The sequence below is a fragment of the Netta rufina genome, assembly GCF_964035555.1.
Source record: "Netta rufina genome assembly, chromosome: 6".
NCBI classification, from domain to species: domain Eukaryota; kingdom Metazoa; phylum Chordata; class Aves; order Anseriformes; family Anatidae; genus Netta; species Netta rufina.
In genome coordinates, this window is record NC_140129.1 from 28,076,120 (window position 1) to 28,094,420 (window position 18,301).

At 38.6% G+C, this 18,301-nt stretch overlaps 1 protein-coding gene across 1 annotated transcript in view; it reads left to right on the forward strand.

Annotated features, from left to right (window-relative positions):
• Positions 1-18,301, forward strand: part of CNTNAP5 (contactin associated protein family member 5) — a gene marked incomplete at both ends in the record, with an annotated part of 281,013 nt that overhangs the window by 118,399 nt on the left and 144,313 nt on the right. Inside the window, 2 exons of the mRNA XM_084289311.1 lie at positions 8,845-8,992; positions 17,216-17,419. Coding sequence (XP_084145437.1) covers positions 8,845-8,992; positions 17,216-17,419 — 352 coding nt within the window. The remainder of the gene's footprint in view (positions 1-8,844; positions 8,993-17,215; positions 17,420-18,301) is intronic.

The window sequence follows — 18,301 nt, forward strand, 5'->3', positions numbered from 1 at the left end:
GTTGACTATTGTTATCTTGGCTGGGATGTGAACTTACTCCTGTTCAAAGGAGAAAAAAGAAATGTAGAAGTCGATGTATGTCTAAAAATATGTGCATGCATGTGCATTTCAGTGCATTATATCACACTGGAGAAAATCAAGGCTCCCTATTTGTCCTCTTCCACAGGATATTACTTTACTGATCCAATTGAAAATGCCATAAAACTCCATAACAGAGAATAACGTAAGATAATGAATCACAATATTCATCTGAGATCGCTGTTGTGTGGAATAACTAACACCCCTCTGGTGTCATGTTGCTGGATTAGTATGGCAAATTATAACCAGAGAAATACCATGTACAGCGCCATCTATTTAAACACACTTTGATGAAACTAAGTACAGGGAAGGTTCTCAGAGTTCCCCGACATTGCTAGATACAAACACATTCACTGCATTGTTAATCCTACTAATTTAATACAAATCATGCAGGTCTCCATGAGATTTATGCAAAAGAACAGCTGAAACCTGTGATTAATATTGGCAGTGGAAAGAGCAGTTTCAGTCTGTTGGCTAAGGTTAATCTAGTCAAGGTACTGGGGAAATATTTATCCTTTGCTATGATATAGCTTAAAATACTATCTGTATGTAGGATTGCCCTTAAGATAAAGTACAGGGGGCTGAACAGAAGCAGGAATTAGCTGCCGACTTTTAGCTTAGACTTATAATTTACGGGTTTAATTTTGCTGCTTCTCGCTTCCATTATTATTAATTTATGTATCGGTGATAATAACAGCAATAACAGCTTCATCTCCAAGTGCTCTAAAGACAGATATGATTCTAAAAACTCGAGATGGGGATCAATTCTCCATCAATGAAATGCATCTTTATGTGAGATGCAGCATCACATTTCTTTTCAGAAAGCCCCTTAGAAGGGTGAGAAAATTGTACTTGGTCCATTGCTGGGAGGGGCTGTCTGCCTGGCTTCAAGTTGGATAAGATACTTGGGCTACATCTACATGAGTAAATAGAAAAGGAAAGGAACAATTTTCTATTCCTGAGGCTCACTGGTGTACCTCAAATAATTTACCATTTGGTAAATTCTGTTTTCTTCAAAAGATGTTTTCTTCAAAAGAGATCAACATACCCAGCTGCCTATTGGGAATGGGCTCTGGCTGATTCCAAGGTATAGTCTGGCAGACTCTGAAAGCAGATGGACGCCAACCAAAACTGTGCCATGTTGTGTGCAAATGGTTAAACAATATGGGTGTATTGATGAACAAATGCCCAGAAGTTTTCCTATCTCTATTTTATTTATTAAATTATTAAAAAAAAAAAAAAAAAAAAGTCTTTGAATTAAATTTATTCTGTAAGATGTAATTTACAAAAAAAAAAAAAAAAAAAAAAAAAAAGAGGATTTGGTGAATTAAATAATTATTTATTTACCTAAATAATTTGACTAATTCATCCTGGTTTTAAAATCAGACTGTGTATTCCACCATAGAAATCCAACATTTTGAGATGTCTTGCTGACCAAAAGAAGAAGAAAAACTAAAATTTGCTAGGGTTAAATCAAAACAGAAAAACAAAAATAAAAATACAAAGTACAAAAGTTTTGCAATACTTTGTTTCATTTTCTTTGGTCTGTGGAGATATTTTCTTTTTATCCTGGAGGGGCCTAGCCTTAGAAGTTTCTTTTTTTTTAATGTCACTGTCATTAAACTGATGTTTTCTGTATTGATACCGTCTTATCTAAAACAAAATTTGCATAGATTGTCTCAACTGATACTCTTTACAGATTTTTTTAAATTTTCTCTTGCAAAATATTTGCCATATATTTATATATGAAATGTATCTATGTTCTTTTTTTTTTTTTTTTTTTTTTTTTTTTTTTTTAACTGGAAATTCTGTGAGCAGTTCTACTAACTTTTCCCACAAGGACAATAAACCGTGTCCTTATATGAATGTGATTGGTGTTTTGCAGTCATCTATCTGAGGATAATCATAGAATCATTAAGGTTGGAAGAGACCTTCATCTGGTCCAACCATTGCCCTACTACTACTATTGTCCACTAATGATACTGTTAAAAGTATGTGTTCCTGTATTTGGAAAGTAACTAACTAGAGACAAGGGTGTGCATTCAGCATAACAGGGCAGGACAGAGGCAAATAGCCTTCCCACTTGTGCAGATTACTTAAAGAAGTGATGAAGTGGGATGAATCATGCTATGTAATTGTATTTTCTCTCCCTTGGACCACTGTGCTATGTACAGAAAACTCCAAATTAAACTACCTTTTTGTAAACCAGACTTTTTTTTTTTCCTTACTTTCTTTTTACTGAGGGTGAATGAATGGGCAGAGTAACTCATTTCCTCAGCTGTTCTGTTACAGGAGGATAATTTTGACAGGTGTCTCTTATCCCCCTTCCTCCCTAATAGCAGCTCAGACACTGTGCCAGGAAAGCTTGCTTCTGACATTTCTTGTGAAGGATGAGTGTTTCATGGAGGAAAATGAAGCAGCTATTAAGAAAGAAGAAAGCAAAATGTAAGCAAAATATTGGCTGCTCTTTCTGAAGATAGGACAGGCTTTAGACTACCTGGCGTCATGGTGTTCAACCTAGAAAGGAAAACATGAGCCTGGAAACAGGAAGCTCAGCACAGTAGATTGGATTGTTAACCGGAAATGACTGGCCACCTTTTGTCATGAAGAATGTGGTACATTGACATGGAAGATGGATGTGAAGTAAGAAGAGATGCTTGGAGGACACATGCTCAAAGGACACATCCAACCCTCCTGACTCCCACTCAGGCCTCCAGCCCCTGGGCCAGGCTGGCAGCTGGGTCCTTCTGGGCTCAGACTGTAACCTTGTGAAATCAGTGGAAGAGGCTCACACTGATTCCATAAAGCACATAAATGTGTACTTCAGTTTTAGAAATTATTTGAGTTGAATTTTCTGGAAGAAAAAAAAAAAAATCCTTACAAAAAGAAGTGAGAAAGCGCAATGCAGAAGCTTATATTCTATGTGCCTAACGTGGCTGCATCCTAGGTGAAAACAAAGACCTAAAATGCAGTCCTCCTTGTCATCCTTTCCTTCTCCCCATGGTCTGGCCCGCACTTATAGCAAAAGGATGTTTGTTTTAAGGCCACATGCTGAAGGAGAGCAACTCCCAGGGGACAGGTCCTGCCACCTGCCATGAACCCCCCGTTTTTAACTCACTTTCCAAGTGGGTTGAAACTTTTAGTGGCTCACAGTCTGGATGCAGGGTGCTTGAGACAACAGCAAAGCAATTTAATTGCTTTTCTCCATGACGTTAAAAGATATAGCTTGATAAGTGGGGCAGGGGTTTTCCATTACATAAGTGAAGAAACATTTGTGAAGAAACATTTTTCACTATTGATGTGCATGGTATGTTAAAAAAAAAAAAAAAAAAAAGTGAAATGTACAAGTGAAATGTTTTTTTTTTACATCTGCATGTATGCTTTTAAGTTTTGGGGCTAGGCTGAGGTGAAGAAAGTTTCCAGACTTGCCAAAACTGATAGTTGCTTTCATTTTGCAGCAAAAACTAAATGGATTCTTTAATTTTTATTGCTATAAAAAGTCTCATTATCTACCAATAACCTGTCTAGACCCTAGGTGTTGCTAGCAGGCAGTGATGCAGTATAATTGTTCTGTGAAAATACTGTAGCATTCCATTAAAATCAAAGGCTGCTGAGTTTCCATATGGTGCGTTTGTGGCTTTATTGTGTCCTTCTCATGGTACCATTTAGTCTCGTTCCACACATACAGGTAGAGATGACTGCAACTTCCCTCCAAAACCAGGATGTAATACTCAATGGTCCTGCAGAGTTATAGCTCAGGTAACTGATTTGAGTAGGACTGAAATTCTGTTATCTCTTGAGAAGATAAAAGCCATCTGTGACTCAGAGCTTATTTCAGCCTAGAAAATGTGAAAAACTAAGCAATGTTTTCTCCTTCCTATTTCAGATTTTCTTGTTTCTTAGTTAGAAATTCATGCTTTGTTTAAAGTGCACGTACACTCAAATATTAGAGGAGATCCTGGGAGGAATGGAACAGGAAGCATGTTCTGCATCACAGTGCAGAATCCTTCCAGTTTGTGATCTTTCTAATTCTAGTAAGGAAGTTTGAAAGGGAGAATGGCATTGTTTTACTCAAAGTATTGCAGTTTTGGGATTTATGACAGGCTTGACTACTTTTTATCTCACTTTGGCTCCTTTGCTAAGCTGCTGGATATCTTGAATGAAGTGTGCTCCTGTCCTTATTTCTTCAGGCAGGGGGGGAAGCATACTGTGATATCATGGATGAGATTTGAAGGTGGAGTGCTCTTTTCTGTACTTGTATTTTCTTTCAGTGGAGTTTGAAATGCTGTAAATTGCTAACATCTGTGTTATGTGCCCTGTGCACATTCATAATCTGATTTTTTTTGTTCTCAGCTCAGTTCATCAGAGTGACTTTGGCACAAATGAGAGTACTCAATACATCCTAAAATATCTCCCCTAGAAGGTAGTTAACCTCAGGTCTGCCTGCTCGCTGTTCAGGGCTGATTGGGCCTATGTTGCTGCTTGCATACACAATTTGAACCCATCCCATTACCTGCCTAACAAAGTGGGAGAGCAATATATATTCAGCAGAGTCATTATGGGAGCCACCTTCTGGAGATCTGTAAATAAGATGCTGTTTGCTGTGCAGCATGCATGCAGGGAGATTGAGATAAAGTCCCAAGACTGATGCTATCTTCTGAATTGATTAGGCTTTCGTGAGCAGACAATTTTCTTGCTCCAAATTTCTACTTGTCTGGCTAAACCTGGAGAGAGTTTGGTCAAAGGGTAGCCTAAAGTTGAGCATATTAGATCTTTCACTGGTATGATCCGGAATGGATCTGAATTAATACATCAAGTAGAGAAACAAATGTGTGTGTGCAGGGTTATTGACCAACTGTTGTATTTCAGCATAGTTGCATGACATTTTCCTGAGCTTCCCCTTAAACAGCTTTTGAGATCCTTATGAATGAAAAAGTTGTATATATAAAAAAAAAAAAAAAATCATTTGCTTTGTATTTTTTTGTTTGTTTCTTTTTTTCCCTGAGGGAGTTACACTTCCAAATTCCAGATATCATCAGCAGCTTTGAGATTTGAACATCTTTTGAAAGTTTTCTTCTTCGTATATGTTATTGCTAATGCAGAACTAAATTGGAATTATATTTATTCGCCTTCAGCATAACCCGAGCACTGGGCTGGCCAGACCCTGCTCTGAACCACTGCAGCTGTTCTTATGTCACCTCTTCATGTGAGCGGGACCTGCCTTGGCTGGCTCATTAAATAGCCACATAAAATATTACTGCGGTGCCAGAGTCTGTGTCACAGCGGGGCACCACACAGCCAGGCATCATGAAACAAGCTTGGTCCGAGAGGCAGCCCAGCCCGTAGCAAGCTGTTAACCTCACAGCCACTAGTGCTGGGGAACAGGCTGTGTTTTGCCTTCAAGAAGCTGGTGGCAATATCTGGTGCTAATGGAGCTTTTTGATTTATAAGCCCCATATAATGCCAGAAGCAAAATTTCCCAGGTAAATCATCAGTCTGCTGTGTTTAGAGGGCTTGTGAGATTTCAGTGTTATGCTCCCTCCTGGAGCAACTGTGTTGCATGGGAAATGTCATGTGGGTGCTTTGTTTTCTGTGCTGGTTTGTCGTTTTGTTCCTGTGAATTAATCCCTGTCAGCAACAAGTTGTAATAGAGGCTGTTTCTCAAGAGGAAGTATTTCTGCCGTTCTCACCAATAATTTTACTGTTAATCAATATTTGAACCACCAGGGCTAAGAAATCTGGTACTGCATCCTTGTTTCATCTTCTATAATGGATAGATTATTTCTGTGTCAGCTGTGGATCTGAGTTTTCAAGTGACCATCTGTGCAATTGGTGTTATTCAATCAATGGTCTACAGCCCACAGGTGCTCCATAAAACATCGGAAGGTGATCTGTAGAGCAGTGGGAGTTGAAAGCAAAAATCAAAGCAATCCTAAAGGCATATGCAGTGATGCCCTGCAGTTAGCAACAAGCAGCGATGTGCTGGCTGCATGCAAAACCAGCTCAAAGGTGCAGGTCGATGTGTTGCCTGTGGATTTTTTTTTTTTTTGCCAAAAGTTTCAGTGGCTCTTTGGTTATTAGAGAAGCTTGATAAACACTGCTCTAAAGGATGCATTTGTTTTATGTAGAGTTTATTTTTACTGACTTAATTAGTTTAGCATGGGAAGAATGTTTAGAAAGATCTGTGTCAGGTTGTATTGTGACTGTGTTGAAGTATGGGTGTTGGCAATTCTGGCTTGTCCTTGAGGTGTCGTGAAAGAAATGTGCTGGCACAGGTGCCTGTGGGTGAGCACCTGGGTCTGCTTACAGACAGCAGGGTACAGCTGCCTCAGTTTTACTTGGCACAAGCACAAGACTCCTTTGACTACGCAAGAGGCCACTGGAGCGTGCTGCATACACCATCTGCCTGGAGCAGGGGACTGCCTCTGTGAGCTGTGGTGATGCTCCTGAGCGGTGTGCATGGGGGTGTGGTTTGCATGAACTTTGCAAAACAAACAAACAAACAACATCAAATAAAATAGAATAAAATAATTATAATAATAAAATATAATAAAATAATTATAATAATAAAACAAAATAATAATGTTAATAATGATAATGATATTAATAATAAAACATTCCTTACAGGTTTGCCCTGTGAGAAGGGTGTCAGAACGGCCCTTAGCAGCAACTATGGGTGGTTGTGAGACATCTCTGCAATTTTCCAGAGATGGAAAATGTGGATGATTTCCACAAGGGCCCACTGGTCACTGAGTGGTGCTGTGTCAGCACAGGCTACGTTCCTACCCGCTTCACCAGCAGAAATGTGCGGACTGCTCAGTTTGCCCTCCATAGGTACAGATCACCTAGTTCCCATTACTTCCTCATTGCAAAGAGGTATTTCTAGAGGTGTGATGCTTTTCAATATGGTCTCCCAGAATGTTTTCTTTTTCATATAAATAAGAAAATTATTAGCTTGTGGACTGTGATACAATGTGCAGTACTGACAGCCCTGTGTATTAGAGGATTATGAGAAAAAAAGCAACATAGACCCTGAAATTTTTTCACAGTACTGCTATATTAAGGTGTTCTTTTTCTTTTGTCTCTTAATTTTCACCTTTTGCTTGCATTCTAGTCATTACATTTTATGTTTTTTTTTTTTTGTTTTTGTTTTTGTTTTTTTTTTTGTTTTTTTTTCTTTCACAAATGGGAGGACTTGAAACTTTTTGCTCCCACTCTTTTCTTCTTTCTTCTTCCTTTTTTTTTTTTTTCTTTATGAAAGGTGAGGTTTTTACATAATCACAGGATTTCAGGAAATGAGCTTTCTAAACATACAAACGACACTCCCGTTCGTCCATCCACCTTATTATATCTGTGAGTGTCATAATCAAAATGTGAATGCTGCCACAACTCTGACTGTGAGATTTATTCTCTGCTGACAGTTTCATTACTGAGAAGAATAAGATCATTTCACTTGAAATACAAGGGAAAAAAAAACTCTGAAATTATCTCTGCTGGAATTTGAATTTGTCTGCCATCTAGAAAGCAGTATGAGTAAGCCCAGGACATCTGGAAGTGCTACTTGTGGCACTTCTCAAAACATATCCGATGGCTGCTGAACTTCTGTATGTGGTTAACTTTGAATTAAGACCAGCAAGAATCCCCATCCAGAAGGTTTTAATTATATAATATAGCTGAAAATGAAAGAGGTTAGTTAACCATCACAAAATCCTTGTAGAAAACAAGATCTTGTGCAGAGAAAGTTTATTATAAGAGATACAGGATAAACAAAGCTTTGGGGACAATTGGGATACTGTAGCAGAATTATATACCCTTTTCAGCCTGATAAGCTTCTAACAAGTCCCATGTTTTGAAGGGTTCTTCACTTTATTGAGGTAGTTGGGGTTGTACAGATTGTTTCAGTAAGATTATTCATCTTCAGAGCTGAGCAAAATAGCAATGAAATGCACTTGCTCACCATGTCTTAGGGATTGAGGCGTATGCTATTTTTTGCAATAATGATTGAGCAGAAAATAAGGCTTAGCGCATACAGGAGATTTTTTCCAGTTCAGTGTTTTTAAGGTGAAATGAAAAAAAGCATGTTAAGGTTTCAAAGTATTGTGCCTTATAAAGGTTCAAGAGTACTTTTATTGAATGTAGTTGTATAAAACAGTGACACACTGGGTTTAGTAATGCATGAACACCATGATCTTCATTTTTTATTTTTTTTATAATTTTTAACAACATGTCTTGGGAAAAAATGAACATTTGAGTAAAAATTCAAAGAGAGAATTTCCTTTTATCGAGTGTTAATTCTGAGTAGGACCATTAATTTTGGCTTGCAGTTGTAGGCAATTAATCGAATAGTCAAGAAAAGAAAGTTTAATTATTACTGTTTGTGCAGGCTTTAATTCTCATGAGTGCAAGCTGTCAAACTCCTGACTGTCATGTGTCCTGACTCAGGCTTTCATCTCTTCCTGTGTCTTGCTGAGTTTTCTGTTGCATGTGTACATGTCCTGTTTGCCTTACCAAGCTCTCTCCAATCTCAGTGCCTTGTGTTCACCTCTTTCTGCTGACCTGAATGCACCAATGTGTTCCTCCACTCTGCTGAGATGCTTTGTGTGCTCCTGTCTCCCTCCTTTCTCACTGCAGAAGACACACAGCGCTTGGAAGAAAACAATCAAAATAATTTTAAGTAATTTGTAAGAACAAGATTCAGGGAAGGGAATGGCAGTTTACATCCTTAATTCTGAACTCAATGCTCACCAAAGATTTCTGTTGTTCCAGGTTTTCACAGGGAACAGCAATGCTGACAGTGTGGTTCACCACAAGCTCCTGCACTCCATGAAAGCCCGATTCTTGCGCTTCGTCCCTCTGAAGTGGAATGTCGGTGGGCAGATAGGACTGAGAGTAGAGGTCTTCGGCTGCTCCTATAGTAAGTGGCAAAATCCTAACTCACATTTTCTCAAAGAGCTTTTGTTGGTGCTGTCAGTGCTGCAGGAGGGATGCATCAGAGTATGAATTAAAATGCAACATGGAATACATAGTCATTTATTTTTTCAGTGTTTCTTGTCTTGTCTTTCTGCATGGGGATGTGCTAGCCCATCTAGCTCAGCTGCTGAAGCTTTCCCAGAGCTAAGCCCAACACAGTGATCTGCTGCTGCTTGTGATCACAAGGTGGTCTAATGCTGTGGAACCTCCTGCCCCAGTGAAGGACACAATGCTACTTGGGATCTTTGTATAGGGTTTAATTTAGGAATGATACTACCATCTGCTTAAGTGTATTTTTAGTATGTAGTAGTTTATTTTTGTTTTTAAGGCATGTTATCTAGTTGAGGAGAGTGGTGCAGCTTGTGCAGCTAGTGTTTCTATTTGAGGCTGATGATTTCATAGCTTCAGAGAGAATTTTGCTGCTTTATCATTTTTGCATGGGAGTTTTCTTCCATGCTTTTCTTCAAGATATGGTGAATATCTTCTGAGACACTATCTGTAACACTTTGTCATGTGGGCTTTGGAGCAGCTTATGAACACTGTTACCTGCGGGTGTTTCATCTGTGTAGTTATCTCTGTGTACTGCAGATATATGACCTACGACCATGGAAGAGTACGAAAGTAAAGAAAAAGAACCAGTGTTGCTCCCAGGCGTAAAATGAAGACAAGTGCACAAATGAGGAAACACAAATCTAGTATTTGTTTCACTGGTGGCTGTGGTTTTATTTCTGAAATGTGACTTTATAGTGTTCAGAGACACTGCTGGAGACAGGTAAAATTTTACTGGGGAGTTGAGGGGATTTGCAAGCTTTGGCCAGGAAATTCAATGTGGTGTGGCATAGATCACCATCATGTGATGCAACTGTAATTGTACATCTCCCTATTTAGATCAGGTCCGTATCTCCTCCTCGGATGTGTAGAAAAGAGGTTGTAAATAAAAAAGTGGTAAAACTCCTAATTGGGACAGTTATTGGATTCATCTGAGCTGTATCAAAGTGCCAATTGTCTTAAAACTTTTGATTCACATGATTCCACTGCATTGAGAGCACACTCCTGGACTCTCAGTGGCTTCATCAGCACTCTCAGGCTTCACAGACAATTCACGTGGTTTTGCCTGTAGAATCTTGTTATAGAATCATAGAAGCCAGGTGAAGGCCAGGACTATAGTCTGCGTTGATCCAGACGTTCCGTTCAGCTTTTTTTTTTTTTTTTAAGATGCTGCTTCTCCATCTACTTGGATGCTCAGGCACTATGGACTATTCATTTAAGTACAGACCTGCAGTGTCCTGATCTGGACAGGTAGCTACTTATGCCAAGAGGTCTTTTTCGTTCCCACCAGTGGATGTGTAAACTGAAACCTGCAAATCAAAACCAACTGCCCTTGATGTCACCATTCCAGAGCAGCTATATCATCTATTCCCAAGGAACTTCCTTTCATTACAGTGACCAAACCTCTGCTATAAAAAATGTAGTCCAAATAGACTTGCTGCAAATAAAAACTGGAACTGAAGATGGAAATTTTTTCAGCTGAATGTGATTTGGTGCTCTCCATGTGAAATACTGTATGGGCACTACCTCCATGTCAGATTGTGGTTGTATCTTCTGTGATATAAAGAAGACTTCAGAGTGACTTGCTGGCTGAGTTTCCTTGTGCTGATATCATCTAAGTCTTCCTCTTTATCCCGTACCCTGCAGTTACTGGAAATAAAAATGGTTGTAGAGAATTAAGGTGTGAGATTGAAGCAAGGCAGAAAAGAAATAAAGGGATTCATAAAAGTTTTACAGGGTGTTGAAATATTCATTCCATTTATATAAATGTGCCATTCAGATTTCTGTCTGGCAAATTGTGTATGCCAAGCAATACCTGTCTACAAGTTTTGCTTATATAGCTTCACAGTCTTGGCTACTCCTAACCCAGGCATTCTAGCAGTGTACGAAGATGTATGATCATTTATAAAATGTCATCTTTACTGTTAAACTGACGGAATGTCTGCAGCAGATCCTGAGCTGGTGTACACCTTCATAATGCATTTTGTAATGCTCGACAGCATGCAGACTCATCCACCATGTTCAATCCTGGCACAGGAAACATATAAATAATTTGAAAAAAGTTAAAAGAAATGACATAAAATCACTAGAGGCAGTAGGGGACAAGTAAGGGAGAAAATTAAGCTTAAGGAAGAACAAATGGCCCAAATGTACAGCATCTCTAAGAGACGAGCCTTCATGCAAACATCTGTGTGTATGAAAGAAGGGATGTGAGGCTAGAAGTAGGAACAGCATTCTAATCACCTACTGGTACCAAAGGGTTAAGATGATACAAATTAATCTGTAAGAACCTGATTCCCAGTTATGCCCAATCCTCTCTATGCTGTTGTAATGATTTAAAGGCTTTAAGTAAACAAAACCAAAGTACTTGCTCTTAAGTCCACTAAAGTTGAAGAAAGTTTTTCTGCCAGCATTTTTGCTTTGATTCCAGTTGTGAAGCATATCATAAAAAGAGAACACATTTATGGGGGATACAGGTGAACCAGATCCTGCACAAATATACATCTGCAACCACTGGATGATTTCTACCTCTTAAACTACTTGTGACAGCAAGTTAAAATTCAGGTGATGCTTGACTTCTGTCTGTATATTCCACCTTTCAAGCAACTGCTGCCCCCAAAGTGTGGTACCTGATCTGGAAACAGAGTTGCTTTATAGTGATGTATTCTGGGCAGAAAGTTGCAGAAGCAATGATTTAGAGGCAAGCTGGAGATTCTTTTTGTGCAAGTGGCAGCATTCATTGGATGGCTTAAATAAAAGTTTGGGGATACTGACAGCTTAGGCCATTTGAATTTAATGTGCTGCTGTACGTCTGTTAAAATGCGGGACTACTGCCAAACATGAATACGAGCACCTCACTGCTACACCAAGGCATGCAAAATGGCCTGTGGTTCCGTAGGTTGTCTCCGATCTCATCAGCTCCTTGTTGACATTGAGTATTTGAGCAGAAGATGGCAGCTGTAGGAGAGGTTTGTGGCTTTGCTGCTTAAGCATTTTTGTGACGGCAGAGCTGGGTGTGACACTCGTGCCTGTGCAAGGCTCTGACCTCCAGTTGTGGAGCATGCCTGTGCTCTGCAGCACACTGCTGAACAGGTCCCAGGAGCACAACCTTGTGCTAACTTCTGGCAAAGGTAGCTTTCAACGATGACTGTGTAGTAGGAGGGAGATGGAAGGCATCAGGTCTTGTAGGTCACAGAGTTTCTGCCAGAACACAGTAACAACAAAATATCAAACGATCATATTAGAGATTAACTGCAATATACACTAGATGCCAAAGTGGCTGACTTACCATGTGACTGAACTGTGCTGCTGAATGGCACTCGTTGTAGTTCATTACTCCTGGGATGATTAATATACTATTATGAATTTATCTCAAACAGTAGTCTGTCAAAAGAGCTGGCTGCCAGCTGAGATTGGTTCATTGGAACACAAATACATATTTTTACCAGCAAAGCTTTTTCAGGCCTATGAGTTTGCTTGACCCTATCCTATATAGATCAAAGTTCATGTGAAACAAAGCACTCAGGGCTGTCAGAGGACACATGCTAGTTGCTGTTTTCCTCCTCACACTGCAAGTAGGTATTTAAATTAAATTTAATTACATTTATTGGAAATTCCTGCAAGATTCCATCTCACATCCTCAAAATAAGTACTAAAATAGGAATGAAATGGTCTTGATTTGAAAGAGCATCCTGTTCAGATAAAGGGATGTATGATGCGTTAAATAGAAACTTCCATTAAGAGGTGTGCATTAGCTCTCACTGGCCATTTGTAGCAGAGGCTCCAGAAATAGTGTGATTATGACAGATAACTGGAGCTGCAACAGAGCTAGTGTTCAGACAATGGCAAACCAATTGCTTTGGATGTTGGGGAGCATGGGACTATCTTTATACTTGGGAATAGTCTTGTTAGTTTAGCAGAGGGGAAAAAAAATCTGCTGACACAATTGCTTTTATAGGATAAGATTTATAGCTGCATTGAAGATGCTGATCATATTCTGTAACTGGTTAACGGCCCAAAATGCATCAGCAGGATCAGGGGTATGTTCATTTAACAGGCTGGGAAAGCACAGGAGAAACAATGATAGGGTGTGAGATAGGGTATCTTCTGCCTTTGAGAGATGAGTTTTTCATTTGCAGTTCAGGACTTAAATTTCTCATCTTTTGCTCTCGTTGCTCCAGGGAATATGATCTGATATTGTGTTTTTAGATGAAATGATTCTTGATCTCTTTTTTCTCTTTCTCTTCCCTACCCCCCACCTTTCCCTCCTTTGTCTTTGGATAAGATGGAAAAGAACACGTTCCAGAGAACCACTGTCTGTCTGAAGGCACTGACCAGTAGTGTTTGTAACCACCTGTGTAAGACAAATACCCAAAGGATCGCTTACCAGGAGTCAGACATAGATTTGTGATAGGGTCAGAGCTGCCTAGCAGAACAGTCACCTCTGAGGTACTCGTTTACATTCATCCCTTGGGATGCCTGTGTGAGAGGGCTGTAGAGAGGGAGGTCAGGTTGCTTCAGACTACCTGAAACCAGCAAGTCATGACCAGCCAGGAGGGACGTCTACTCAGACAGGGAACAGAGCTCCTACCTCCTACAGGGAGCTAAGGCTTCTGTTCATTGATGCAGGTGCCAGAATAAGAGTTTTTGTCTCAAATTGAAACTGTTCCTTGAGGATATTTTGGAATAATTTTGCCTGTGTGGCTACTTTTTCCAAAATCACTAGGGAGGACCGTCTTTTTAAGAATAAATGAGCATCCTCTCTGCTGCCTCCTGTCTCCTTGCTGCACAGGTAAACTCTATACTCTCACCTTGCTCCCAGCCTGTCTTCTGTTGGCCTAACTAGTCTCATAGGTCGAGTCCTCCTGTCACATGTTGCCATTTTTATTTATTTGCTTGTTATTATTATTATTTACAGGCTGAATTAGCCTGATAATCCACCTTCAACTGGCTGTTTCCAACCACCCCCAAGTGACTTTAATGTTAGGACCTGTGCTGGGAAACCAAATTGAAGTGGAATAAAGTAACCAGCTCCCCTTGAGCCTCTAATGAATTTAAGAAAGGCTTGATGAATTTCTATTGTATGGAGACTTCTTCAGCTGTGAGCAGAAAGATGTATGTATTTACAGCAGAGGAATCTGTTTGAATTGTGGGTCAGAAAAGAATAACACGGAAGAAGCTTTTACCTGGTCTCACTTTTGATGAATTTTGTAGCTTTGTTGGTGGAGGACGGCATAGGAAAGTATGAAGACTGAATAAAGTCTCTCTTCAGTAAGTACAAGTAAACCAGTGGGTAGTGCAGAATAAAACCACGTGTTTTTATTTTGTTATTTCTACAGATTTTCTGAGACTTACAAAATTTCAAATCCTTGTTCTCTTGCACAAGTGGATTACAGGCATGTGTGGGCTCTAAATAAACATCGAGCAATCAAGCAAATTTTCTGCAGTGATTGCATTAGAATTGTGCTAGATCTTTCAGTTTTTAACGGGAAGCCAATGATTTGTTGTCACGCAAACTGCCACTAATGACTTTTGGAAGCCAGTGTTAGCATTTATTTGGCATATTCCCGTTTCATTCAAGGCTATTTATTGGTCAGTGTCCTCACAAATGATAATTAGTGAAGCAGAATTTTTCTGAAGCAGGTTTTCCTTTGTATTACACCCTGTAAGTGGTGATATCAGAACTGTTCTAGAAATTGCATGTTACGTTGTGGCTTAGTGGAGACGTAAGAACAAGGAGTGAAGTGTGAATTCAGACTGAGAGCCTGGATTATTTGGGGTGAGGATCTTGAAAGAAAAAAAAGACTGCTATACGAAACCACTGAATCATTTCTCTCTTTCTCTTGCAGCATCTTTGTTTTGGACACTTAGCAGGAAAATCTACTTTAACCACGAAATGCACTGAAAATCAAATACTATATATATTTTCTAAGCTATTTCCCAATTTCTGCCTGTGTTAAAATGAAACTGTTTTTATTATGCACTTACAATTCACTTTTTAAACAACTTGAAGTATTTAATCTAGCTAGAGAAAATTCATAAGAACTAAACCATTAATTGAATTTTCTTTATAGAAACTGGCAGTCAAAGTGTCAATAGAGAGAAAGCAGCAATTCTAGGGAGGGGGAGGGTGAACTTGAACACATAAATCAAAAGTAAAAACAGGGCAAGCAGATGGCATAAATACTTCTGTAACAATGCTTCCTACAGCAACAACTGTTACACTTGTGATTCTAAACAGCATTTTATAATTCTAACAACATAAGATAAGAAGTTAGTCTAGTTTATTCTGTAGTGGATTTTTTTTCCCAGGATAATTTGTAGTTTCATTCTCTGAATAAATATTTATTTATTTATTTATTTATTTATTTATTTATTTTTAACGGAATCAGTTTTGGAGTGATAGAATGTTCCATGAAATTTAAATTTTGAACTACCTGCAAGTTCGTAGTATGCTGTCAAACTTTTGTAGAAATTGTTATTCTGACATGCAGAAGTTATGAATGATGCTTTCTGTAGTAACAAATCATTAACAGGTGTTTATTTTCTGAGTATGTAGAAAAAAATCTTTAAATTTGGTGCAGTTAAAAAAAAAAAAAAAAAAAGAAAAGAAAAATAAAAAAGAGGGGGAGATCCACAACTATTATTTTTGTTTTTTAAAGAAGAAAAAGTGAAACTACCATTAAAGCTCAAAAGGGTGGAAGAACTCTCAAGGTAGCTTAAGTGACTTAAAACACTAGCTTTAATCATAATACAGTTGCTGACCAGGAAGTCTTGATTCTCTTACTTATGGACCTTTCAGATACTTTTCAAAAGAAAATGAAAAAAACAAACAAACAAACAAAACTGCTTTAAATTATCATTAAAGTATGTGGTTTGCAAACAAAGATAGCCTATGCTCTTTCTTCTTCTTCACTGAAAAGATATGCTTTGTGTTTAAATATGTATCCCAGTAGTTATGTAGAATGTTAAATGTTTGTTCCGAGTTTTTGTTTTGTTTTGTTTTGATTTTCTTCTGGTGTTCTTATTTTTTATTATTTCTGTTAAGAAAAGGAAATACCAATTGATTTATTATTTACAAGTACTTATTTTATCCATGATTTTTAACAAATTGCATTTGGATAAATTTAGATATCCAAATTGCATTTGGATAACTTAGAATTGAGTTAATATATGTCAGTCACATTTGAATATGATGCATTAGTTAAAAATATTTAAAACTATGTGAAATGCTCTGGTAATGTAAAGAAGGTGAAGGGATAATAAAAAAAAAAAAGTGGGGAAGAGGGAAGAAAATAAAAAGAAAAACAAAACAAACAAACAAAAAAACCCCACAAGTTTACTAAAAATCTGTTTTGCTTAAAATGCCACTTTGTTATGTAAAGAGAGTACTGTATTTTGCTGCTGCCACAGGAAATTTCAATTGAAGAACTGACAGCTTGTTTCCCATCACAATGATCAGGTTTTGGAGGCTGGCTGAAGAGGAAAATATGCTTCTAATAGGATTTTTGAAGGTGTATAATCAGGTTAGATGCACAGTTTCCATGAAATCCCTTCAAAAGTTTTTTGAATTGGTATTTGGAAATTGTTGCCAGCCTAGTCAATTTGCATGCAGAAACATGGTTGATAAATGCCCATCACAATCAAGCAGCCAACCCTAGAGGCTAAGATGATGCCTATTTGGATGCAAAGGTGGATGCGGGCATGGCCAACATGCAGAAACAGCTCAACAGACACTTCTGAAGCTAGAAAAAGTGAGTGGAGTAAGAACTGAAGTGTTCGAAGTAATGAATAATATGCTGTGTGTGTTTAAGAGACAAACAACAAACATGACAAGGGATGCTCTGGAGATCTGAATACAATGGAAAGTGCCTGGCCTGCTTTAAAAAGTAAAGTAAGAAAACAAATCTTGCATGAGAACGAGGAGGAAAAGTGCAGAGGAATTCTGTTCTAGCATTCCTTATAACCTGAACAGAGAGGATTGGAAATGGATGAAATGTAATATCAGGGTCACACAGGTGCCATTACAACCTATAGATGTACACTTTTCTACTCAATTATTTAAATATTCCCTCTCCTGATGCTGTCCCTCTTCATTTTGCCATTTTCTTTCTCCCAGAGTCAGATATTGCAGACTTCGATGGCAGAAGTTCCCTCCTCTACAGGTTCAATCAGAAGCTTATGAGCACATTCAAAGATGTGGTTTCCTTGAAGTTCAAGAGCATGCAGGGGGATGGAGTCTTATTCCATGGAGAAGGACAGCGTGGAGACTACATTACCTTAGAAATGCAGAAAGGAAAGCTCTCATTGCACATCAACCTGGGTAAGAACAGTTAGGATTATTGGTGCACATATTGCTCTAACAAGGATTGTTTTAAGTTGCTTTTATCAATGTTATTTATATTAAGCAGTATCTAGCAATTTCAGCTCAGACCAGCAACACCTGCTGTGTGCTTCAGGGAACTCAGAGTTTAAATACTGGTCAGAGAAGGTGAGAGGGGAAAGAAAAGAGAATAGACGTGACTGATGTCATGCAGGACACATGGTAGATGAGCCAAGAAGAGGCCATGGCTCTCCTAACTAGAGATGGCCACAGTAGAGCTTGCTTAATTATTACTTTTGGTCTTTTGTTTGATGATGCATTGAAACAGCAATATTATTTATTTTAAAAAGTTCTGCTTCTTTCACTTTTTTATTGATATTTTATTGTTGTTATTTTTAAAAACATAATTCCCAGGAAATATGGCTTGAGGCTCTAAAGGTTTATTTTTGCTGTGTCTCATTTTTTCCATTCTATGATTAGAACTTGGCAGAGAATGCAGAAATTAAATGAAAACACTCCGATCAAAACATTGTGCACATTGATATCACTTTGTTCCTGGAGATGGCTGTAATTGAGAACTGTGAATATGTGGAAGGCCTTGAGCATGTGATCACATTGGACTGCAGGAGAAGAAAGGCTGGCTTAGTTTCTCTCTGTAGAAGGGTGCTTGCTTTTCCTTGGCGAATACCCTAAAGCACTTTGATGTCAGGAGTTACTGTAGTAGGAGTGATTATTCCCTGTCTCCAAGCCTTATTGCAGAATCTTCATTAGCTTCAGCTGTGGGAGAGCCATGATATTACCTCAGCAGTTCATGCTGACTCACATTTCTCATATGTGAGAGGTTGGGCAGCAGTTTCCATGTCAGTATTGCTAGCACTTAAG